Below are 25,912 nucleotides of genomic sequence, written 5' to 3'. Positions count from 1 at the left end.
CCATGTTAACTGATTGTTACACTGCAAGCCACATAGAACTGAGTTTGATTTGGAAAATGTGGGATATAGGACTAAAGAAATGGAAATTGGAAATCGTATCCCCCCTAAGCCGACTATGGGAAGTGCCAAGGTACTCTTCACCCCAGATTCTATATATCGTGCCTAGTGTTCTGTGCCAATATCCAAGCATATTCTATAACAAAGTGTGTAACTTAATTGGCTTACAAGTCTTAAAGAGCAATAATGAGCACTAATTAGCAATAATTACAATTTACACGTACAACTCAGTAAGGAGAAGATTCTCTATATGGTGACAAAAAAAAACCCCAAAAACGGCACTGAAATCAGTGCCAACTAAGCGTATTCTATAATCACAGCTAGATTTAGGTGCAGATGATAAAATATGCTTAGTTGATATTTCAGCGCTGCTATCCGCACGCATCCATTCACGCCAACAAAAACCTGGTACAAATCTCAGCGCACAGATTTAGGCGCACTGGGCCACATTTTATTTTGGAATGCCCATGAAACGCCCATTTCCCTGCCCATAACCACGCCCCTTTTTGTCTCCGTGCATTAGAAGTTCGGCACACATCGTTACAGAACACGCTTAGCGAGTTGTGCAGCTAAATTCTAATCAGTGCCAATTGGTACTCATTATCTGTGCTCATTAGCTTGTTAAGCCAATTAAGTTACAGCGACGTACCAAGAGCGGCGGGGCGGTGGGAGCGGTCCGCCCCGGGTGCACGCCGCTGGAGGGGTGCAGAGAGCAGCCGCGCGCCCGTCGGCTCCGCTGGTTCCCTGCTCCCTCTGCCCTAGAACAAGTTACTTCCTGTTCCGGGGCGGAGGGAGCAGGGAACCAGCGGTGCCGAGAGCCGCACGGCTCCTCCCAGCAGCTAAGAATGCGCATGGGGGGGGGGGGCGCATCGACAATCCGCCCCGGGTGGCAGCTGACCTAGGATCGTCACTGATAGAATCTGAGCCAATTTTGGCGCCTAAATCTAAGTGCACTATATAGAATCTGGGGGTAAGCATATCCTGCAATGTACTGAAACTCGATTCTAATGCTCGCAGACAAAAAGGGGCGTGGTTATGGGTAGGAAAATGGGGCATTTTGTGAGCTTTCCAAAATTTAAGTGCACCATTATAGAGCATGCCCCTGTTCCATTGGTGTAGTAGCGCTTTAGAAATGTTAAGTAGTAGTAAATGGATGCTTGTACTTTTAAGTGCTGTGACATCAACTAAGTGTACGCTATATACAGCGCCTAAATACAGGCGCTGCTTACAGAATACGCTTAGGCGGAAATTTATTCCACGCGGAGTTATTAGGCCCATAAATAGAATCTGCGTGGAGCACCCTTTATGGAAGAATATCTTAGTGCAGATCTTCGGGTGCTATTTACTGAATTCAGCCCATGGCTTTTAGCAGGTTAGTGAATCAGGGAAATCATGCATCAAATATTTCTTCACAGATTCCTGGTGTTTCCAAAACCCATGTGGAATCTACAAGGCGTACAGAAGAATGTTCATGGGGTACTGTGCACTGCAGTTACCACTGGCATGTATTTGCTGTCAGAAATCTATACTGTATATAAGAACATATACACATAAAGTAGCACATACGAGTTTATCTTGTTGGGCAGACTGGATGGACCGTACAGGTCTTTCTCTGCCGTCATCTGCTATGTTACTATCCTGCTTATAATCGAACGAGAAAAACGCCCAAGTTCCGACCTAAATCGGGAGATGGACGTTTATCTCACAAAAATGAATAACACGGTATAATCGAAAGCCAAACTTGGACATTTTCAACTGCACTCCATCGCGGAAGCGTACAAAGTTGACGGGGGCGTGTTGGAGGCGTGGTGAAGGCGGGACTGGGGCATGGTTATCACCCGAACAGAGATGGGCGCCTTTCGTCGATAATGGAAAAAAAGTATGCATTTGTAGCTAGAATTTAGGGCACTTTTCCTGGACCCTGTTTTTTCACGAATAAGGCCCCAAAAAGTGCCCTAAATGACCAGATTACCACCAGAGGGAATCGGGGATGACCTCCCCTGACTCCCCCAGTGGTCACTAACCCCCTCCCACCACAAAAAATGATGTTTCACAACTTTTTATTTTCACCCTCAAATGTCATACCCGCCTCCCTGGCAGCAGTATGCAGGTCCCTGGAGCAGTTGTTAGGGGGTGCAGTGGACTTCAGGCAGGTGGACCCAGGCCCATCCCCCCCTACCTGTTACAATTGTGCTGCTTAATGCTTAGTCGTCCAACCCCCCCAAACCCACTGTACCCACATGTAGGTGCCCCCCTTCACCCCTTAGGCCTATAGTAATGGTGTAGTGTTGTGGGCAGTGGGTTTTGAGGGGGATTTGGGGGGCTCAACACACAAGGGAAGGGTGCTATGCACCTGGGAGCTCTTTTACCTTTTTTTTTTTGTTTTTGTAAAAGTGCCCCCTAGGGTGCCCGGTTGGTGTCCTGGCATGTGAGGGGGACCAGTGCACTACGAATCCTGGCCCCTCCCACGAACAAATGCCTTGGATTTATTCGTTTTTGAGCCGGGCGCTTTCATTTTCCATTATCGCTGAAAAGCAAAAACACCCAGCTCACAAATTGTCGAATAAAACATGGACGTCTATTTTTTTTCAAAAATACGGTTCGGTCCGCCCCTTCATGGACCCGTTCTCGGAGATAAACGCCCATGGAGATAGACGTTTTCGTTCGATTATGCCCCTCCATGTATAAGTATTGCCATACTGGGACAGACCGAAGGTCCATAAGACCCAACATCCTGTTTCCCACAGTGGCCAAACCAGGTTACAAGTACCTGGCAAGATCCCAAAACAGTACAATACATTTTATGTTGCTTATCCTAGAAATAAGCAGTGAATTTTCCCCAAGTCCATTTTAATAATGATCTATGGACTTTTTCTTTAGGAAGCTATCCAAACCTTTTTTTTAAATCCTGCTAAGCAACTGCTTTTACTACATTCTATGGCAAAGAATTGCACAGTTTAATTACACGTTGAGTGAAGAAATATTTCCTCCGATTCATTTTAAATTTACTACATTGTAGCTTTACTGCGTGCCCCTAGTCCTAGTATTTTTGGAAAGAGTAAATAAGCAATTCACATCTACCCGTTCCACCCCACTCATTATTTTATAGACCTCTATCATCTCTTCCCTTAGCCATCTTTTCTCCGAGCTGAAGAGCCCTAGCCACTTTAGCCCTTCCTCACAAGGAAGTCGTCCCATTCCCTTTATCAGTTTCGTCGCCCTTCTCTGTACCTTTTCTAATTCCACTATATCTTTTTTGAGATGCGGCAACCAGAATTAACACAAACTTCGAGGTGCGGTTGCACCATGGAGTTATACAAAGGCATTATAACGTCCTCATTTTTGTTTTCCATTCCTTTCCTAATAATACCTCACATTCTATTTGATTTCTTAGCTGCTGACGCACACTGAGCAGAGGGTTTCAATGTATCATCAATGATGACGCCTAGATCCCTTTCCTGGTCAGTGACTCCTGATGCGGAATTTTGCATTACGTAGCTATAGTTTGGGTTCCTCTTTCCCATATGCATCGCTTTGCACTTGCTCACATTTAACGTCATCTAGAGGAAGTAAAGTCATTGGCAAGGCTATCTGATTATCGGATTGGCTCCTGGCTAATCCCATGTAATCATTGGGTTTTAGCTGCCAATTTACCTCCCCCTTGTAAGATTATAGTGCATTAACGTTTCTAATTCTTAAATGACATGATTGCACGGCACAGGACAGCAGATCTTCTCATCTCCAAGATAAGTTTAAAAAAAAAAAGCATTAGAACAGTTTTAAAAAAGTGCAGTTCCTGGACAGAACAGATGATGTTGAAGTGGTAAAGAGGACTTAAGCACTCTGCTAGCAGAGCTGTAATTGGACAAATGATATAGTCCATGGACTAGATGTGTCAGAACTGCAGCTAGAGGAGCAGCAGGAGAATATTAATGTATTGCATAGCCAGCTTGAAAAGGTGAAGGCAAAGCTGGCTGCCAAAATGGAAAATCTGGTGAATAACGTGAAGAAATAAGCATGACAGGAACCCAGAAAGAAAGTTTTATACAGACTCAGTAGCAGTGACTATGGGGCTCATTTTCAAAGCACCTAGATTTATAAAGTTCCAGAGGTTACTATCAGGCTTATTTTCGAAAGTGATCGCCAGCCATTTCCCGACATAAATCGGGAGATGGCCGGCGATCTCTCAAAAGCGGCGAAATCGGTATAATCGAAAGCGGCTTTTTTGACAGCATCGCCGCTTTCCCGTAACCTCGCCAGCGAAAGTTCAAGGGGGCTTGTCGGCGGCGTAGCGAAGGCGGGACATGGGCGGGCATGGGCGTGGCTACCAGATAGCCGGCTTTCGCGGATAATGGAAAAAAAAGCGGCGTTCAGCAGTATTTCACTGGGTTTACTTGGTCCTTTAATTTTCACGACCAAGCCTCAAAAAGGTGCCCCAACTGACCAGATGACCACCGGAAGGAATCGGGGATGACCTCCCCATACTCCCCCAGTGGTCACCAACCCCCTCCCACACTAAAACAATAAAACTAAAACTGTATGCCAGCCTCAAATGCTGTACCCACCTCCATGACAGCAGAATGTGTTCTATCCTCTGAAAGCCTTTCCCTGGTTGTGATGTGGCTCTCGGGTGAGTGATCTTCTCATTTTATCATACTCTCCTTTTTTAAAGTTAAACGCTAACGTATTGATTTCCTATGTATACTTCAAGGCTAATATCACTCACCTGAACAGTGAAGAACAGTGAAAAAAAAACTTAGAGGAGCGGCTGCGAGGGTCAAAAATTTACATCAGGTGTGGATGCTGTTCAAAAACACCATCCTGGAAGCCCAGGCCAAATATATTCCGCATATTAAAAAGGGAGGGCGGAAGACCAAACGAAAGCCGGCGTGGTTAAAAATTGAGGTGAAAGAAGCTATTAGAGCTAAAAGAAAATCCTTCAGAAAATGGAAGAAGGAACCGACTGAAAATAATAAGAAAATAAGCAGGAAAGTCACCACGGATTTAGTGAAGGGAATCTTGCCTCACCAATCTACTACATTTCTTTGAAGGGGTGAACAAACGTGTGGATAAAGGGGAGCCGGTTGATATTGTGTATCTGGATTTTCAGAAGGCATTTGACAAAGTACCTCATGAAAGACTCCAGAGGAAATTGGAGAGTCATGGGATAGGAGGTAGTGTTCTATTGTGGATTAAAAACTGGTTAAAAGATAGAAAACAGAGTAGGGTTAAATGGTCAGTATTCTCAATGGAGAAGGGTAGTTAGTGGGGTTTTCAACACGTTTATAAATGACCCCCGGAAAAAGAGAAGCTGTCCAAGATGGCGCCTGAGACAGAAGTGTGAGCAGACACCTCCTAAGCGCCATTGTCCTCTGGACGTGCCTGAACTTTCTGAAGCCCGAAATGGGTAAGAGAAAGGCGAAGCCCCCCGTGCTTACCTCCTCAAGCCGGACGGAATCTTCCGGGATGCGTCAGGGGACCCTGGACGCTATGGTGGTGTGCCCACCGGGACCCGCTACGAGCGCTTTGGTGAATCCGACAGGGTTGTCAGAACACAGCATCAAGGGGGCATCTTTGAGCCCTCTCCCTCACGCGGCTCCTCCGAGGCCTGGGGGCGAGATGAGAACGACGGTTGAACGACGCCATAGGGCGTCCGAGGAGGGTTTGCCCCTGGCGGATGTTGTAGGAGGCCCCGTCGCTACCTCCTCTCCAGCTGAAACATCAATCCAGCAAGAGCGCGGAATCGTGCCCTTGACTGAGGGTAGGCAGGAGACGCCTCCAGTAGACCCCAGAGAAATAATTAGACCAGCCGTAGTGACTCTTGAAAATTTGTGGGATGCCATCCAGGGCTTAAACGCTACTCTGAAACCAATGGCGAAGTCCACTCAGGAGGAGATAGCGGAGATAAAATCCACTCAGGAAAATTACTCAAGCAAGCTCGGAGCACATGACACAAAATTGGAAGTTCTGGATAGAGGTACAAACTTTAAAAAATGTTTCCTCATCGTTCTCCAAAGATAGACTTATTCAATTTAGGAAGATTGAGTATTTAGAAAACCAGCTTCGAAGAAATAATTTAAGAATACTGAACTTTCCTAAATCACCTTTAATCTCACCTTTGGAGATGTTTAAAAAATACTTGAAAGAGATATTGCATATTCCTATGGAAAATCTCCCACATATAACCAGGATACAGTATATCACTGGTATTAATGTTGGGAGGTCTTCCTCACAAGTTAACCTAACTGAATTTCTTCAAGATTCACTTGAACTAATTACTGAGAGAACAACCATGCTAGTGACATTTGCCTTCGAGCTAGACCGAAATAATGTCTTCAAATTATATTTCCGCCACCTCAATGAAGATTTCTTAGGAGCAAAGGTTCAAATTTTTCCGGACTTATCCAGGGATACGCAGAAACGGAGGAAAGCTTTTTTACAGCTTAGATCTAGACTTCTTACTATAGGTGGAACCTTTCTGCTTAAATATCCCTGTCCATGTGTGGTAGTTTTTAGTTCTCAGAATTATGTATTCTTTGAACCTGAGAAACTTCTAGAATTCATTTCCAGTAAAGAATAGTGTATTTATCTCTGAATAGAATGCTATGCACTGGCTGCGCTTTTAGACGAGTCTTTCTGTTTTCCCTTTACTAATCTTAATTTTCTTTTTATTTCTTTGATCTTGGACAAATTTATTGTGGTCTAAGGAACTTATGATATTTTTCAGTGAAATGATAATAGTATTGATGTTTTCTTTATAATTGCTAAATTTATGTGTAGGCATGAATGTAAAATTGAAAATCTATAAATAAAAAATAAAAAAAAATAAAAAAAATAAATGACCCAGAGATGGGAGTAACTAGTGAGGTAATTAAATTTGCTCATGACACAAAGTTATTCAAAGTCGTTAAATCGCGGGAGGATTGTGAAAAATTACAAGAGAACCTTACGAGACTGGGAGTCTAAATGGCAGATGACGTTTAATGTGAGCAAGTGCAAAGTGATGCTTGTAGGAAAGAGGAACCCGAATTATAGCTACGTCATGCAAGGTTCCACGTTAGGAGTCATGGAAAGGGATCTAGGTGTCGTCGTTGGTGATACGTTGAAACCTTCTGCTCAGTGTGCTGCTGCGGCTAAGAAAGCAAATAGAATGCTAGGTATTATTAGGAAAGGAATGGAAAACAAAAATGAGGATATTATAATGCCCTCGTATTGCTCCATGGTGCGACCGCATCTTGAATATTGTGTTCAATTCTGGTCGCTGCATCTCAAAGATATAATGGAACTAGAAGGACGACAAAAATGATAAAAAGGATGGGATGACTTCTCTATGAAGAAAGGCTAAAGCGGCTAGGGCTCTTCAGCTTGGAGAAAAGGCAGCTGAGGGGAGATATGATACTACTACTACTACTGGAGCTGAACGGGTAGATGTGAAACGTCTGTTTACGCTTTCAAAAAATATAGGACTATGGGGCATGCGATGAAGCTACAATGTAGTAAATTTCTCTTTAAATGTTTTTATTGATGAACAAACATTTGGAACAAAATTATAAAAGGCAAACATTCTATAATCATAGTAATACATCATATGCATTTATGTACATCTTAACTGTATCATCAATTTGTTTCCCACCCCCCTCCCGAAACCTCTGTGCGTGGACTTCTTACTTCATGGTATCTTCCTTCAAATTCTGTCGCCAGCCTACCTATCTAAAACAAGGAGCATATGTCTACTGGGTTCTTCACAAGTTAGGGTTTGCCAAGATTATTAAGTACAGTACTTCTTGCTTTGTGAGAAATATTTTGCAAGTATGGGTTCCATATAGTAATAAAATTCTTTCTTCTCTTTGGGTTGCCAAAGGCCGCCCTGGCTTCCCAGAGCATTAACTCATGGAACCTATTCCTCCAAAGCCACACGGAGGGTGGTTCGTCCTGCATACAATGTAGTAAATTTAAAACGAATCGGCGAAAATTTTTCTTCACTCAACGTGTAATTAAACTCTGGAATTAGTTGCCAGAGAATGTGGTAAAGGTGATTAGCTTGGCGGACTTTAAAAAAAGGTTTGGACAGCTTCCTAAAGGAAAAGTCCATAGACCATTATTAAATGGACTTGGGGAAAATCCACTATTTCTGGGATAAGCAGTATAAAATGTTTTGTACTTTTTTGGGACACTGCCAGGTATTTGTGACCTGGATTGGCCACTGTTGGAAACAGGATGCTGGGCTTGATGGACCTTTGGTCTTTCCCAGTATGGCAATACTTATGGCGAGTTACATTCTGGCTCAAAGATATCCGATTTGCAGTACAGTCTTCATTATCCAACCTTCACACAAATCCGACAGAAACCCTGGTGATATCACGATGTTGCTGTTAAGAAATGTGCAGGTTCTCTTCCTGTTTTCCGGCTTCACACACTGCTGGTTAGTGCTAATAAAAACATACTGTATTTTAAGTACAGATACTTGTGACTTGGCTTGGCCACTGTTTGGAAAACAGGATACTGGGCTAGACGGACCATTGGTCTGACCCAGTATGTTCTTATAACCTCTGATTTCCATGCATTTTTTAAGGGGTTACCATTCTTTTCCGTATTATCTGACTTTTCACTTATCTGACAACAGCTGAGTCCTGTTTACATCAGATAATCCAGACTGTACTGTATTTTGATCTCTCTCCCCCTCTTTTGTCATTGTTTAATCATTTAGATAGAAGAATTTAATAACATAAGCAATGCCATACTAGGACAGCTCGAAGGTCCATTAAGCCCAGCATTCTGTTACCAACAGTGGCCAATCCAGGTCCAAGTACCTGACAGGATCCCAAAAGAATAAAACAGATTTTATGCTGCTTTATCCCAGTAGTAAGCAGTGAATTTTTCAAAGTTCATTTTAATAATGGCTTATGGACATTTTTCATGCAAGAACTACAGTATATTACATACAGGCTTATATTCCACTTATATCAAAAGAAAGTACAATTTAACATAAAGATGAACTAACATGACTAAGGGCCCTGTTTACTAAGCCGCACTGTAGACGTGCACACTAAAAATGAACGTGCACTAATGCTAGAGACACCCATAGAAATATAACGGGTGTCTATTGGGAGCGCAGAGTAGATTTGTACTCCTGGCATCCCTGTTAGTAAAAAAAAAAAGTGTATTCTACAGTTCTGGGCAGAGCCAAAGCCACCACCAAATCAGTCATGGCCATTTGATGAAAGAAATGGCGAAGTGGGTCGAGTTACAACACACGGGAAGACGCAAAGTATACCGAGAAATCTGGCAAAAATACTCTCAGTTATATGACAAAGGAGACCCCCCAGCAGACCCAAATATTATCGTTTAGAACTTGTAAGTTTAAAGGTTCATCAGGTACCTGGGAGGGGGGGACCCAGAGGGAGAAAATAAAAAAAGGAGGACGATGCACAGGCACCGTAATGGGATGGAGGTAACACATGGGATGATTTGTTACAGAGAATGTAGTTTATGGTTTATGTGTTAAATGTGTTAAATGAACAGGTAAATATCTGTCATGCTGATTTGTTGTCTTATGAAGTGTTATCGTCACTCAATAAAGATATATAAAAAAAAAAAAGAAATATAATGGGTGTCTCTATTGTTAGCACACGCTAAAAAGCACGCCTACAGAGTGGCTTAGTAAACAGGGCCCTAAGGTTGCAACTGCAACAACAAATATGTTTTTAGAGTTCTACAAAAATGGTGGTAAGAAGGTAGCGCTCTAAACTGTAATGAAAGATTATTCCAAATTCTAGCCCCATGAAAAGGGAAGTATAATTCTGGTTGTTTTTTTATACGGAACATTTTTCACTGCAGGGTAATTTAACTCTAATTTCTGACCATGCCTTGATGTAGACCAAACCAACTTTATACCGTTAGCCGCTTTTACCACGTTCTCTGGCAATGAGTTCCAGAGTTTAATTACACACTGAGTGAAGAAATATTTTCTCCAATTTGTTTTAAATTTACTACTTAGTAACGTCATTGCGTGGCCCCTCGTCCTAGTATTATTGGAAAGAGTAAGCAAGCGTTTCACTTCTTCCGTTCCACTCCACTCAGTATTTTATAGACCTTTATCATATCTCCCCTGAGCCATCTCTTCTCCAAGCTGAAGAACCATGTAGGGGCATTTTTGATATGACATCTAAATCCGACTTTGGATGTTTTGCTCAAAACGCCCAGAAATCAAATACATAGTAACATATAGTAACATAGTAGATGATGGCAGAAAAAGACCTGCACGGTCCATCCAGTCTGCCCAACAAGACAATTCATATGTGCTACTTTTTGTGTATACCCTACTTTGACTTGTACCTGTGCTCTTCAGGGCACAGACTGTATAGGTCTGCCCAGCACTATCCCTGCCTCCCAACCACCAGCCCCGCCTCCCAACCACCGGCTCTGGCACAGACCTTATAAGTCTGCCCAGCACTATCCCCGCCTCCCACCACTGGCTCTGGCACAGACCGTATAAGTCTGCCCAGCACTATCCCCTCCTCCCAACCACCAGCCCCGCCTCCCACCACCGGCTCTGGCACAGACCGTATAAGTCTGCCCCGCACTATCCCCGCCTCCCAACCACCAGCCCCGCCTCCCACCACCGGCTCTGGCACAGACCGTATAAGTCTGCCCAGCACTATCCCTGCCTCCCACCACTGGCTCTGGCACAGACCGTATAAGTCTGCCCAGCACTATCCCTGCCTCCCACCACTGGCTCTGGCACAGACCGTATAAGTCTGCCCATTTTTAAACCAGCAAATGTTTCTCTTTTTGTTTGGGAAAATTGCTTTTTTTATAGATATTGCCATTCTCAGTACATTTTTTTCTTTTTTGACCATTTCTGGGAAAAAATAAAGTCCACGTGAAAAACACACAAAATCAAGCCATTGAGATGTAGGAGGAGCCAGCATTCTCAGTGAAGAGCCCAGACAAAATCCCAGCAGAGCAGTGGGGCGCCCTATAGGGCACTGCAGTGGGCTTCACCTCTGGGGAGCAGCTACGGGGGCCTGGGCCCCCGCAAATTTCATCCGGGCACCTGGTTTGGCTGGCGGGGGCCTCCAACCCCTGCCAGCTGAAGCCTTCTTCAGCGCCGGTCTCCTGTGCACGCTGACGCTCCTTTACGTGAAACTGAGGAGCGTCAGCATGCACAGGACAGGAGAAGCAAGAAGAAAGAAGAACAGGGCAGCGAACGCGGCTGCGCCAGAGACCGGCGCTGAAGAAGGCTTCAGCTGGTGGGGGTTGGGGACTCCGCCAGCAAAGGTATTTGTTTGCAAGGGGAAGCGGCGAGGCAAGGCAGTGGGGGGGGGGGGGGCGAGGAGGTGGGAGGCACTCAAAATGTGCCCCCAACCTTGGGCTCTGGCCCCCTCCCACCGTAAGGTCTGGCTACGCCCCTGCTTCACCTAAAAGCTCCCAGATACACATCTCACAGTTGCTCCCCGATATTGTATAATGAGCCTTCAAAAACCTACGGTACCCACCTATACATCACTACAATAGCCCTTATGGCTGCAGGTGTCATCTTTATGCGGCTACAGTAGGTTTTTGGTGGGCTCACACTCTCCACCACAAGTATAACAGTTACAGTGGATTATTGGCCTGGGTCCCCTTCTCTACAGTGCACTGCACCAACCACTAGGCTGCTTCACGGACCTGCTGGCTGCTCTAATAGGACTGGCCATAACATCTGAAGCTGTCATAGAGGCTGGTGTGTCTTGTCTCTTTCACATCTTTGGAGGGTGGGAGGGGGGTCATTCCTTTTTCTTCCACTGGTCGTACGGTCATTTAGCACTTTTTTGAGGCTTAGTTGTTATTAAAACAGGTCTAGCTCAAAACAGCTTCGTTTTAGTCCTGGACGTTTTCGTTTTGTTCCATTATGGCTGAAAAACATCTGTTTTAGGAACGCCCCTGGTACACCCCCTTAAGATCTGGATGCACTGCAGATGAATGGCAAAAACGTCTAGAAAATGAGTTTTGAAAATACCAATTTGGACTTTTGGCAAGAAAAACGTCCAGCTGATGTTTTATGCCCCCTTTTTTTTTTTTTTTTTTTTAATTTTCAAGACGTCTTTCTAGCCTTTCCTCACAGGGAAATCATCCCATCACCCTTATCGTTTTTATTGCCATTTAAAAACAGAAATCCTGATATAGGCCGTAACTGTTAATTTGAAGAATGTTAAATCAACACCTGGCTCTCTTTTGTCAAGTGCACTTATATAGTAACATAGTAGATGACGGCAGAAAAAGACCTGCACGGTCCATCCAGTTTGCCCAACAAGATAAACTCATATGTGCTACTTTTTGTGTATACCTTACCTTGATTTGTACCTGTCTTTTTCAGGGCACAGACCGTAGAAGTCTTGCCCAGCACTATCCCCGCCTCCCAACCACCAGCCCCGCCTCCCACCACCGGCTCTGGCACAGACCGTATAAGTCTGCCTAGCACTATCCCCGCCTCCCAACCACCAGCCCCGCCTCCCACCACCGGCTCTGGCACAGACCGTATAAGTCTGCCCAGTACTATCCACACCTCCCACCATCGGCTCTGGCACAGACCGTATAAGGCTGCCCAGTACTATCCCCACCTCCCAACTACCAGCCCCGCCTCCCACCACCGGTTCTGGCACAGACTATATAAGTCTGCCCAGCACTATCCCTGCCTCCCAACCACCAGCTCTGGCACAGACCGTATAAGTCTGCCCAGCACCATCCCTGCCTCCCGCCACCAGCTCTGCCACCCAAGCTCGGCTAAGCTCCTTAGGATCCATTCCTTCTGACAATTAACAGTCTTACTATTAAAAAAAAAAAGTAGTCAAGATTTGTCAAGCAGTATACAGGTCAGGCGACCTACCGACCTGCAGAAGCATTACTTACAAATCCATCTATACGGCTGGATTTAGTTATCTGGGCTCTAAATGGTGGAACTCAATTCCCAAGGTCATAAGAAGCATTTCAAACTAACTTCAGTTCAGAAAAAGAGCGAAAAACCTACTTTTCCAAGAAATTTTATGGTTAATTTATATGTGCTAATGATTTTCTGCACTACTTTGTAATTGTAACGCATCACTTGTAATCTCAACTAATTGTTATCTGTAAGCCACATTGAACCGAACCTTGATTTTTGGATAATCGTGGGATATAGGAACGCATAAATAAAATAAAAAGTAAACTTGGCAACAGCTGTAATCCAAACTGGAGAGGCAGGGGTGGACCAAAGAAGTTCTCTAATACATACAGAAAAGTTGCTGGTCTGCAACCTCTAATAACAGGTGCTACTTTTGATTTCCGGTTTTCCTCACTTAATTTTGCAAAATCTTTATTGGGGAAGAAAGTGGCCTAGTGGTTAGGGTGGTGGACTTTGGTCCTGGGGAACTGAGGAACTGAGTTTGATTCCCACTTCAGGCACAGGCAGCTCCTTGTGACTATGGGCAAGTCACTTAACCCTCCATTGCCCCATGTAAACCACATTGAGCCTGCCATGAGTGGGAAAGCGTGGAGTACAAATGTAACCAAAATAAAATAGATACTATTGGAGATTCTACATGGAATGTTGCTATTCCACTAGCAACATTCCATGTAGAAGGCTGCGCAGGCTTCTGTTTCTGTGAGTCTGACGTCCTGCACGTACGTGCAGGACGTCAGACTCACAGAAGCAGAAGCCTGCGCGGCCACATTGGTGATCTGCAAGGGCCGGTGGTGGACTTTGGTCCTGGGGAACTGAGGAACTGAGTTCGATTCCCACTTCAGGCACAGGCAGCTCCTTGTGACTCTGGGCAAGTCACTTAACCCTCCATTGCCCCATGTAAGCCGCATTGAGCCTGCCATGAGTGGGGAAAGCGCGGGGTACAAATGTAACAAAACAAAAAAAAATTACATTCATGGTTCTTTCCTCTGTGATCTGGCCTTCTGCAACTTATTACTACATCATCTCACCAAAGGTTTTCTGTTTAGTATTGTATTGCCAATGAGTATTAACCTGGATAATATGGGTTTGAATTTGTCAAAATGTGTTTCTTTCAAGACTCATGTGCATATTTAGAAATGAGCTGCGTTGTTTTTGTTTGAATTTCACTTTGCATATAAGAGAAAAATGTAAAAAAAACACTTTCTCCTGGAGAGAACTGATGACTTCTTTGATATGTTAAGGTTTCTATATATTAAGGAATTTAATTTCTATGAGCTTTCCATAGGCGCTTCTCATAGACGGCTGAGGGGCGGCATGATTGAGGTCTACAAAATCCTGAGCGGTGTAAAACGAGTAGAAGTAAATTGATTTTTTTACTCGTTCCAAAAGTACAAACACTCAAAGTTACATGGATATACTTTTAAAACAAATAGGAGGAAATATTTTTTCACTCAACGAATAGTTAAGCTCTGGAACTCTTTGCCGGAGGAGGTGGTAACAGCGGTTAGCGTATCTGGGTTTAGAAAAGGTTTGGACAAATTCCTGGAGGAAAAGTCCATAGTCTGCTATTGAGGTAGACATGGGAAGCAACTGCTTGCCCTGGGATTTGTAGTACGGAGTGTTGCCACGATTTGGGTTTCTGCCAGGTACTTGTGACCTGGCTTGGCCACTGTTTTGGAAAACAGGATACTGGGCTAGACGGACCCTTGGTCTGACCCAGTATGGCTACTCTTATGTAATAATTTTCAGCATAATTCTGTGTGCATTTGTGCAGTTAATTAAATGTGCAATGTAGCCTTACAAGCACTTTTCAAAATCTGTCACAAAACTATTTTTACCTTACTTCTGGTAGCATATAAAACATTCTTTCTAAGGCTTTATTCACAGCATTATTCCTTCTTTCCTTATAAGGGTATATCACAACCAAGATGCCTTACACAGGGGAAAAAAAAGTGCAAAGACAAGATTAGCCATAATAAGATTATCAAAACAGAACCCAGAGAGAATGAATTAGGTTATCTATAGCTTAAGGGAGTTGTTGCAGGAGAACAAAATAATAAAACTGTATTTAAGGGTTTCAATAACATGCAGTATCAAGAACCAAAAGATCTCTAGGCTGCACTTGACCTTAGAGGTTTAGGTACCAAAGTGAAGCAAGAACAGTGCAAGCAACTGTTGATTAAAAAGGCTAAGTATTGGAGATCACACGATACATCGAGAGACGTGGACGTGAATCTGCTTCTCTCCGAGGAACCCACACCCCTCTTCTTTTAAAATATTGACTCCGTGAATGCGATAAAAGGTTATCCGTTACTGCAAATGTATATTTTTTTTTAATCTACATTGACAAATATTTGCCAGCGACGGCAAGTCTTATGCCAGCAAAGACGCCAAAGAGAGAGAAAATTAAGACCCATGACAGCGTGGACAAGATGGCGACTCTTCATTCAAAGCTCAGCAACTACAACAGATCACAGACTCAATCGGTAAAGACTATCAGAGCAGTTGTCTAGCTTCGAATCACTGCTAGCAGACATGACCCGCCGCACAATAGAGGCAGAGGACAGAATATCGGCTTTGGAAGACACGAAACCCACAGCAGATGCCAGGGTGCAGGCTCTTGAACAGTACATAACAAACCAGGCAATACATCTTGACAACCTTGAAAATCGAACCAGATGAGACGATTTGCGGATAGCTGGTCTATTAGAGACGATTCCGGACCGCTTTCTAGGGTCCCTGTTAGAGAGATGGCTCAAAAAGGAACTTCAGTTTGGGGGAGAAAGGAGGAAATACCGCATATGGAGAAGGAGATGAAGAGGAGAGGAAAGGGGGATATGCTGCTCATGAATGGGAGGGAAAGGCAAGGAGGACATGCTCATGGAAGTTTTGCTGTTTTTGGAAATGTACATCTTTTCATTTTATATTTAGCAGAGTATGGAACAAAATGCATTTCTGTTACTTTAACAGTATTATCGCTGCTTAAAGAATCTGGCTTTCTTGAGGGTAGGGGTCAAGGTGATTGTGCGGTGCAGGGGTGCGACAGAGGGCGGAGTAGAGGCGTGGCAGCATTTTATTTTGTGTCCCTTTTTTGTCGCGGCAAATATGGTCATCCTACTCATCTCACTATGAAATATCGCGTTAATATGGCAATTCAATCATATTTTTCACATCTTCATTTGCTGCATAGACTAAATCATTATATGACTTTTGAGGGGTAATTTGTAATATGGTTTTGTCTAGATTAGACTACTGTAATGCCTTATACCTTGGCCAGGTTTAAGGCATTGCAAATAGGGGTGCATCTATTATGCCCCTTCTCCACAGAAAGCCTAGTTGGTCACTTCAAATCTAAGATAGAGAGGCTAAGGGCCCCTTTTCTCTCAGTATCTCAGTCTACTGTTATTAATATCCCTGAGACACATTTCCTCCTCTGTGACCTCTGCTTCATGGACAGCATTTAATACTCCTACCTTAACCTCGATTTCTCAGCTTCTGAAGAAACGCAATGTGACTTTTTTGCTCTTTGGATCCTTTCCCATCAGCTTGCCTAAAACAGCCAACCTTGGGTGTAATCCCATTTCTTCATTCAATAATAACGCCGTTTGATTTCAGGAATAGGGCCACCACCATTAAAACATGCACTTATCAAACTCATTCTTAAAGAAACCTACAACTAGACTTGCCCCAGCCAAATTATCTACCATTCTGGGCATCTCAGAGACAATACTGCAGTGGTTCACTTCTTTTCTAGAACATGGTATTTCACCGTTGTTCAATCTGCATCTATCTCTTCATCGTGTACACTTTCTTGTGGTGTTCCCAAGAGTTTGGTTATTTCTCCTTCTGTTTTCAATCTTTTCGTCAGTCCTCTTGCACTGCTTATTCAGACCTATGGCATTAGTACCTATTCGTATGCGGAAGATTTTCAGAAGCTTAGCCAAAATTGGGTGGCGGAGCCGGTGGGGGGAAGAGGGGTTGGTGGTTGGGAGGATAAGATAGTGGTGGGCCCTCTATGACGCCATCTCTCTCCCAAGGCAGTGGGGACTGAGGAAAGAGGGGAGAAAAGGAAACCCCTTCAGCCGAGATTGGGTGGCAGAGCCGGTGGCGGGAGGCGGGGATGGTGCTAGGCAGACTTATATGGTCTGTGCCAGAGCCGGTGGTGGGAGTACATAAGTACATAAGTAGTGCCATACTGGGAAAGACCAAAGGTCCATCTAGCCCAGCATCCTGTCGCCGACAGTGGGACTGGTGGTTGGGATAGTGCTGGGCAGACTTATACGGTCTGTGCCAGAGCCGGTGGTGGGAGGCGGGGCTGGTGGTTGGGAGGAGGGGATAGTGCTGGGCAGACTTATACGGTCTGTGCCCTGAAAAAGACAGGTACAAATCAAGGTAAGGTATACACATGAGTTTATCTTGTTGGGCAGACTGGATGGACCGTGCAGGTCTTTTTCTGCCGTCATCTACTATGTTACTACCCCAACATCCATCAACCTAAGTTCTCTTCAGGATTGTTTGCAGAAGGTAAACAATTGGCTAAAAGAACACTTTTTGATACTCAATCCCCCCCCCCCAAAAAAAAACAACCTGCTGGATTACAGGCTTTTCCTTTATCCCTTCACTGACACCGGTGCTTTTTGATAGACAAGTAAATCCTGTCACTTTTTAGATACCTAGGGATACTTCTGGACTCCGAGTTATCCTTCACGCCTCAAATATTTCAAGTTTTGAAATCAGGGGGTTTTTTTTTTCTTTCTTAGTCATCTCAGAGTACTTCGTAACAATCTGGACTCAGCTTCACTCTCCTCTCTGTGTTATGCTTATCTAAATTCCCGCTATGATTACTGAAACTCTATTTATGCAGGTATCACTAGGGCCAATATTAAACGTCTTTAGCTTTTCACAACACTGCAGCACATATTATATGTAATGCAAAGCGATACAACTATATTTCTCCGTTACTGCAACACCTGCATTGGCTTCCAACTGAATATCTGATCAAGTACAAAATTCTCATAATGACATAAAATGTTTGCATACAGCTACTCCTTCCTATGTAAGTCCATATCTATTGCCATACTGGGTCAGACCGAAGGTCCATCAAGACCAGCATCCTGTTTTCCAACAGTGGCCAATCCAGGTCAGAAGTATCTGGCAAGACCCCAAAAAAGTACATTTTATGCTGCTTATCCCAGAAATAAGCAGTGGATTTTCCCCAAGTCCATTTTAATAATGGTCTATGGACTTTTCCTTTAGGAAGCCCTCCAAACCTTTTTTTAAACCCCGCTAAGCTAACTGCTTTTACTACATTCTCTAGCAATGAATTCCAGAGTATAATTACATGTTGAGTGAAGAAATATTTTCTCTGATTTGTTTTAAATTTACTACTTTCTAGCTTCGTTGTGTGCCCCCTAGTCCTAGTTTTTTTGGAAAGAGTAAACAAATGATTCAAGTCTACCCGTTCCACTCCACTCATTATTTTATAGACCTCTATCATATCTCCCCCTCAGCTGTCTTTTCTCAAAGCTGAACAGCCCTAGCTGCTTCACCCTTTCCTCATAGGGAAGTCGTCCCATCCCCTTTATCATTCTCATTGCCCTTTCTCTGTATCTTTTCTAATTCCACTATCTCAGGTTGTTCCTTATGCACATTCCCGAACACTTCGTTCCTTAACCAAAAATAGGCTTGTCCTGCCCACACCATTGAAGGGAAGATGGGAGTCTACACGCTCCTCAGCATTTTTCTTCCTTGCACCTGCCCTCTGGAGTTCACTTCTTCAAAATCTGAGGCTGGAGCACTCTTAAAAACTTATTTTTTCAATTTGGCCTTCAGATAGTAATTGGTGCTTCAATCTGGCTTCAGAGTGTCTTTCAGTTTTCTGACCGATCTCTGCAATGGGAGAAAGGAAATAATTTGATGTTTCTACATCAATGATAACATCGTTGTATTTAAGATTTTATTAATTGTGACTGATCTGAATTGGGAAAATGTCTGTGTTATTGAGTGTTTGGTCTCAAGCGGTTGAGCTTTACTATCAATTATGGAGTTCCTTGTATTTTATGTAAATGTTGTCTTTTAATTGTTTTTCATTTAAATTGTAAACCAGTTTTGTTTGACTACAGGAGAAACGGTATATCAAATGTAATAAATTATAAAAAATGATGCGGTAAGGCTTGTGGTGGGTGGGCATTTCGTGGATGGAGCACAAAACACCAATTCTAAAGTGCCTCCACTGATTGCCAGTGCAATACAGAGTGAAATTTAAAACCCTGTGTTTTGTGCACCAGGCTTTGCGCACCAAAATATTTGAAGGAAGAGTTTTCTGTGTACTGCCCAGGAAGAAATTTAAGATCAGAGTCGGCAATGAGGCTCTCTTTGGATCCAGTTCTGCAAGTGCATTATTGTGATACAAAACCCGCTGCTTTTTCAATAGCAGGAATCCAAAGGTGGAATGCACTAGTGGGACAGCTGCGTCTATGTGCTCGAGCATTGCAATTTAAAAAAAACTCCTTAAGATTCAGTTATTTGTGGAGGCTTTTCTCTAAGGTAGTGGACTGGCTTGACAGTGCTTTCCTTCTCTGTAATTCTGATGCAAAGATACTTAAAATGTTAACTGTGTTATAATGTTTTACTGGAAACGGCTTAGTTGTATACCGTATATAAATAAATAAAATAATAAAAATATGAAGCAGTCACAGCGGAACAGGACAGCTTTAGAAAATTTCCGGACATGAGGAAATGTGTACTTTACATCTCTCATGGGCAGTAACTAATTAGATGAACTGAACTACAATATGGTAACAGTATCCTCCCCGATGACATGTGTTCGTTAAAAGGACATGGTACACATAAGAATTCTTACAAGTTCAATTAAAAAAAACATATAAATACAAAAAATAAAACAGTTTAAATACTAACAGGTCAATAATTAAACCACAGCTTTTTAAAATGTATGTATTCAGCAGCACTGACTGTGCATGTGACAGCTAAGCTAAAAATACAGCGTAATATTACACAACTTAGTTCTATGGAGAGCAGCTGAACACTGCAAGCTCTCCATTACAGTTAGGCTGAACACCCTTGCTCCACCCCCAGCACTATCCAGATAGCTGCAAAGCAATCTATGAATTTTCGGCAGCATTATGATAAAAGGGATGGGACACCTACCCTATGAGGAGAGGTTAAGACGGCTAGGACTCTTTAGCCTGGAGAAAATGCGGCTGAGGGGTGATATGATAGAGGTCTACAAAATAATGAGTGGGGTAGAGCGGACAGATGTGAAGCGTTTGCTTACATTTTCTAACAATAATAGAACCAGGGGACACAAGATGAAATTAGAATGTCATAGGTTTAAAACAAATTGGAGAAAGTTTTTCTTTACTCACCGTGTGGTTAGACTCTGGAACTCATTGCCGGAGAAGGTAGTGACGGCAACTGGCCTTGCTGAGTTTAAAGGGGGTTTGGACAGATTCCTGAAGGAAAAGTCCATTGATCATTATTACATTTGGGGTTTTTGCCAGGTTCTTGTGGCCTGGATTGGCCGCTGTCGGAGACAGAGTGCTGGGCTTGATGGACCTTTGGTCTTTTCCTAGCGTGGCAGTGCTTATGTGCTTATCCTCCAGCTTCTATTTAGCACGCCTCGCTGGAATCCAAGTGTAATCTATAACGATGCGCGTAATTTAACTGGCTTAACAAGCCAATCAGCGTTGTTAACAGCACTTAACAAGCAATAATGTGACACTGATTTTTTAAAAAGGGTTCCAGGGATGATCCGGGGAATTACAGAGCGGTAAAAGCCCGATATTATAAAGAATAAAATTACAGAACACATACACAAACATGGTTTTAATGGGACAGACGTAAAAAAAAGGTCCAAAATTTCCACAAAAGTTCAACACAAAAGAGAAACAGGTGGAAACACAACTTCAAGAGATCAATCCAGGACAAGAGGGTGAGGTGCTCCAAAACAAACTTTATTGAGGACCCAACACGGTCCGTGTTTCGGTTTTTAAAAAAACCTTCATCAGGGGTCAAATTGAAACTGTGGGTACGCGGCAATACTCCTTATTCAAGAGACCACATTCTTATGAGCTCCTTTGTCTGTCAGTATATCTCCAGTGCAACTACTGATTGACCCCTGATGAAGGTTTTTTTAAAAACCGAAACACGGACCGTGTTGGGTCCTCAATAAAGTTTGTTTTGGAGCACCTCACTCTTGTCCTGGATTGATCTCTTGAAGTTGTGTTTCCACCTGTTTCTCTTTTGTGTTTTTCTTTTGAATGGGACAGAGTCAGCATGGGTTCGGCCAAGGAAAGTCTTGCCTCACTAACTTGCTTCATTCTTTTGGCGTGAATAAATATGTGGATAAATGTGAGCCAGCTGAAACAGTGTATCTAGAGTTTCAGAAAGATTTTGATAGAGCTCCTCATGAGAGACTCCTGAGAAAATTAAAGAGTCATGGGACAGGAGGCAAGGTTCTGGTGTGGATTAGGAATTGGTTATCGGACAGAAAACAGAGGGTAGGGTTAAATGGTCATTTCTCTCAATGGCGGAGGGTGAACAGTGGAGTGCCACAGGGATCAGTACTGGGACCGGTGCTGTTTAACATATTTTTAAATGATATGGAAATCGGAACGAGGTGATTAAATTTGCAGATGACATAAAACTATTCAAGGTTGTTAAAACACGTGCGGACTGTGAAACATTGCAGGAAAACCTTATGAGATTGAAAGACTGGGTATCCAAATGGAAGATGACATTGAATATTGACAAATGCAAGGTGATGAACATTGGAAAGAATCCAAATCATAGTTACCTGATGCTAGGGTCCACCTTGGGGGTCAGCACTCAAGAAAAAGATCTAGGCGTTGTCCTATATAATAATTCTCACCTCCAACGTTCTGTGCTTGGGACTGTGGCTCCATGGAGGTGGTGGTCTGCTAGGTAGACACGCACTGACATCACTGACGTCACGACAGCTGATTCGAAGGCAAGGTGAGGAGTAGGGAAACTACTCCTCCCCCTGCCTCGGAATCATCTGTCACCCCCTGTGCTACGGCCCCCTCGACCCCCCCCCCCCCCGGGCACCGTTGTGGACTACCTGTGCTGACAGGAGACCCAAACCCCTGACAGCCGAAGTGCTGTTGTGCCCTTCGCGTTGTTCATCTTCTCTGCAAGTTTCTCTGCGTGCGTCTGACGTCAGATGCACGCAGACGCACGCAGAGGAAATTCCAGAGAAGACGAACAATGCGAAGGGCACAACAGCACTTCGGCTGTCGGGGTTTGGGTCCCCCGTCAGCACAGGTAGTCCAGAACGGCGCCGCCGCGGCGGGGGGCGTTTTTTGCCGGCATGGGGGGGGGCGAGGGGGCAGTAGCGCGGGGGGGGGGGGGGGGAGAGAAATTGCCTGCCTAGGGCCCGTTTCCTTGCCTTCAGAAATGGGCCTTTTTTACTAGTTGTAGATAATACACTGAAATCTTCTTCCCAGTGTGCAGTGGTGGCCAAAAAAGCAAACAGGACACTAGGAATTACTAGGAAAGGGATGGTGAATAAGACTGAAAATACTATAATGCCTCTGTATCACTCCATGGTGCGACCTCACCTTGAGTATTGCGTTCAGTTCTGGTTGCCATATCTAAAAAAAGATATAGTGGAATTAGAAAAGGTTCAAAGATGAGCGACCAAAATGATAAACGTGACGGAACTCGTCTCGTATGAGGTTAGGGCTCTTCAGTTTGGAAAAGAGACGGATGAGGGGACATATGATTGACGTCTACAAAATCCCGAGTGCTGTAGAACAAGAAGTAAATCGATTTTTTTTTACTCATTCCAAAAGTACAAAGACTAGGGGACACTCAAGGATGTTGCATAGAAATACTTTTAAAACATATAGGAGGAAATATTTTTTCACTCAACAAATAGTTAAGCTCTGGAATTCTTTGCCAGAGATGTGGTAACAGCAGTTAGCGTATCTGGGTTTAAAGAAAGGTTTGGACAAGTTCCTGGAGGAAAAGTCCATAGTCTGCTATTGACACAGACATGGGGAAGCAACTGCTTGCCCTGGGATTTGTAGCATGGAATGTTGCCACGATTTGGGTTTCTCCCAGGTACTAATGACCTGGACTGGCCACTGTTGGAAACAGGATCCTGGCCTAGATAGACCATTGGTCTGAATCAATATGGCTACTCTTATGTTCTTATGTTTGTAATGAGCACTAATTGACAATAATTAGAATTTATATGTGCAAATTGCTAAGTATATTCTGTAACGCACTGTGCCTAAATTTTAATGCGCACAGGCAAAAAGGGGCATGGTTATAGGTGGAGAAATGGACGATTCGTGGGTGTTCCAAAATTTACACGCACTGTTGCAGAAAATGGCCCTCTGAGCCTAAATCTATGTACTGGTATTTACTCCATGTTTTCGTTGGTGTAAATGGGGGTGCACAGATTTATGCACTAGGGTGTCAACTAAATTTCCTTAATTGGTCTAACAATCAGCAAAGGTAACTCTGTATGTAAATAAACTTAAACCCAGCAGTTTCATCATTAAGTCTGTTTGTAACAACATTCAAATCCAAACTTCTTTTTTGTATTCCAACCATATGAAACTTTATTCTTAGAAAATAATTTTGAGTTTATATCTTCATGCTTTAAAACGCCTTACAGCTTCAATTTGTGTCACTTGCATATCTTCCACACAAGATTACATAAAATGCAGTACACGGACGCCTCCACCTACATGCGGCATGTTTTGCAATTCGCTGCCTCAGGGTGTGGTCCGAATTTCAACTCAAGTGCGTAACCATTTCTCCACATTGCATCAGTGTCTGCCATCTTTGAACTAACTGAAAACATTCTGGAGCATTTAAAATCTAGTAGTGTCCAGCCTTTATTTTTATCTTGAGGTAACTAACATTCCTAGGAAAACATTCAAAGTTAGTCCATACCTACAGTGAGGATATTCCAGGTTTCTAGTGCTGTACCAGAGTGCATGACGCCCACCGGCAAGAGGCCAAACAGCGAGTTACTGACCTGTTCAACAATGACTTGAGGCTGATGGCACCTTATAGACCAACAGATTTAATAGAGACATAGGCTTTCAAGCGTGAGAGTCCACTTCGTCAGATGTCTCATTTTATTCTTTCCAACCCTACTGAATATTGTAAACAAATTATATCCAAGATGTTGAGAACATCTGTCTGTGTTGGGGGCAAAACAACTCTACAAAAATTTAATGAATGGGACCAAATTTGGCATGAGAGAGAAACCAATGAAAGACAAAAAAAACTTCAACGGGCCAGATCCCACTGGGAGATCCAGAGAAATAAAGTCCCTCCCCAAAATGACCTAATATATTTCTAGAAGAGCAGTTCCAGCTTCTGCAGCATTGAACCATTGATACACTGGAGCACAGCAATTAGGAAACTTTCAAACTAACTCTTCCCTCTTCTCTATGCTTCAAATTGCAGACACAAAACCACACACAAAGGGGTTGTAAGACTTCATGAGCTAAAGCATTGCTGCCACTGGGGGGGGGGGGCTTCAATAATGTATTTCCAATCACTATGGGCAGGCAGGTTCCCTGCAGCCCTACAGAGCTTGCCTGTCTTATCATTGAAAGTATGATCGTGAAACAGCACCCCCCACCACTGGCAGGACTAAAGATGGAGGACTCCTGCTCAGCTTAGAGGAAACAGTGATGGGAGATAGGAGAACAGAGTGGCAATGCTGGGACCACATGGCAGAGGGAGGAAAAAGACAGAGGATGTGCATTATGGGGTGGGGAGGACTATGGAGAGGAGATGCTGGATAAGGAGGACAGAAAGGAGTCACTGGACATGGTGAGGGGGACCTAGGAAGTCACTAGACACAGGGATGAGGGCTATTGAGGAGGATGAGATATGTTGGACACAGGATGTGGAAATAGGAAAACAGAAAGGAGATGCTGGATGATTGGAAGCACAGGGAGAAGCTGTACACAGGCCAGGAGGCTAGATACTAGACATGGGGGGAGGCCCATAGGGAGACCATGGGTGAGGAGGGGGAATAGGAAGGGAAGATGATGTATTTCGGGCACAGGGAGACAGAGGGGGGATACGAGTATAGGGAGAGAGAGAAGGGAGATAAGGAGACCCTGAGAGGGGGGAGGGGGAACACTGGAATTGGGAGAGATATTTTGGACACAAGGGTAGAGTTAGTGAAAGACTGAGGGATATACCAGAAGAGAGGTACATCAAATAATCTAAATAAATGAAATAATAGGCTGTGGAAGAAGATGGTGGGAAATAGAGGGCTGAGGTAAGGGCTTAAAAAGCGAGTAAACCGAGGCAGCCTAAGGACTGGATAGGACTGGAAGGAGAAGTGAAATACAAGTGTATAGTGCAGATAAAAAATAAATATAAGAAGGCTAAAAGGGAAAAATTGACATCCAAGATGAGAGTGAAAGAGAGATGAAAGGAGGAAGACATGGCAGATGGATTGGAGATCCTAGAAAGAGCTAAGATAGAGAAAAACAGAAACCAGAGACTGGGACCAACATGATTAGAAACAAAAAAGGTCAGGCAACAAAGCTTTAAAAAAAAATATTTTCAATTTACTGATTAGAATATTGCACAGTACAAGAGGAAATGTATCTCTTTCTATATCTCTGGTGTTGACTACATGCAGAGTCTGGCTTTCTTGAGTTTCGGTTTAATGTTGACTACATTTTCTATATTTAGTTTGTGATTACTTTAATCTGTGCTTGGTGAGTGTATGGCAGAAGTCAGGTATTCAGTTAGCTTGCATTTTCTACATAGGGATCTCTACTCCAACCTGTTTATTTATTGGGATACTAGTAAAAATGGCCCGTTTCCGAGACCAATGAAACGGGCGCTAGCAAGGTTTTCAGCGGAGTGTGTATGTTTGAGTGTGTGTGAGAGTGACCGTGTGAG

General features: G+C 43.5%; 1 protein-coding gene across 1 annotated transcript in view; it reads left to right on the top strand.

The window, feature by feature from the left end:
• Nucleotides 1–19,386, top strand: part of LOC115462234 (zinc finger protein 330-like) — a 62,972-nt gene extending 43,586 nt beyond the window's left edge. Inside the window, exon 6 of the mRNA XM_030192244.1 lies at nucleotides 19,267–19,386. Coding sequence (XP_030048104.1) covers nucleotides 19,267–19,386 — 120 coding nt within the window. The remainder of the gene's footprint in view (nucleotides 1–19,266) is intronic.
• The last annotated feature ends 6,526 nt before the right edge of the window (nucleotides 19,387–25,912 follow it).

The sequence above is a fragment of the Microcaecilia unicolor genome, chromosome 2 (assembly GCF_901765095.1).
Source record: "Microcaecilia unicolor chromosome 2, aMicUni1.1, whole genome shotgun sequence".
Classification (NCBI taxonomy): domain Eukaryota; kingdom Metazoa; phylum Chordata; class Amphibia; order Gymnophiona; family Siphonopidae; genus Microcaecilia; species Microcaecilia unicolor.
The sequence above is the reverse complement of the archived record's forward strand: the minus strand, read 5'-3'. Positions and strand labels throughout refer to the sequence as shown.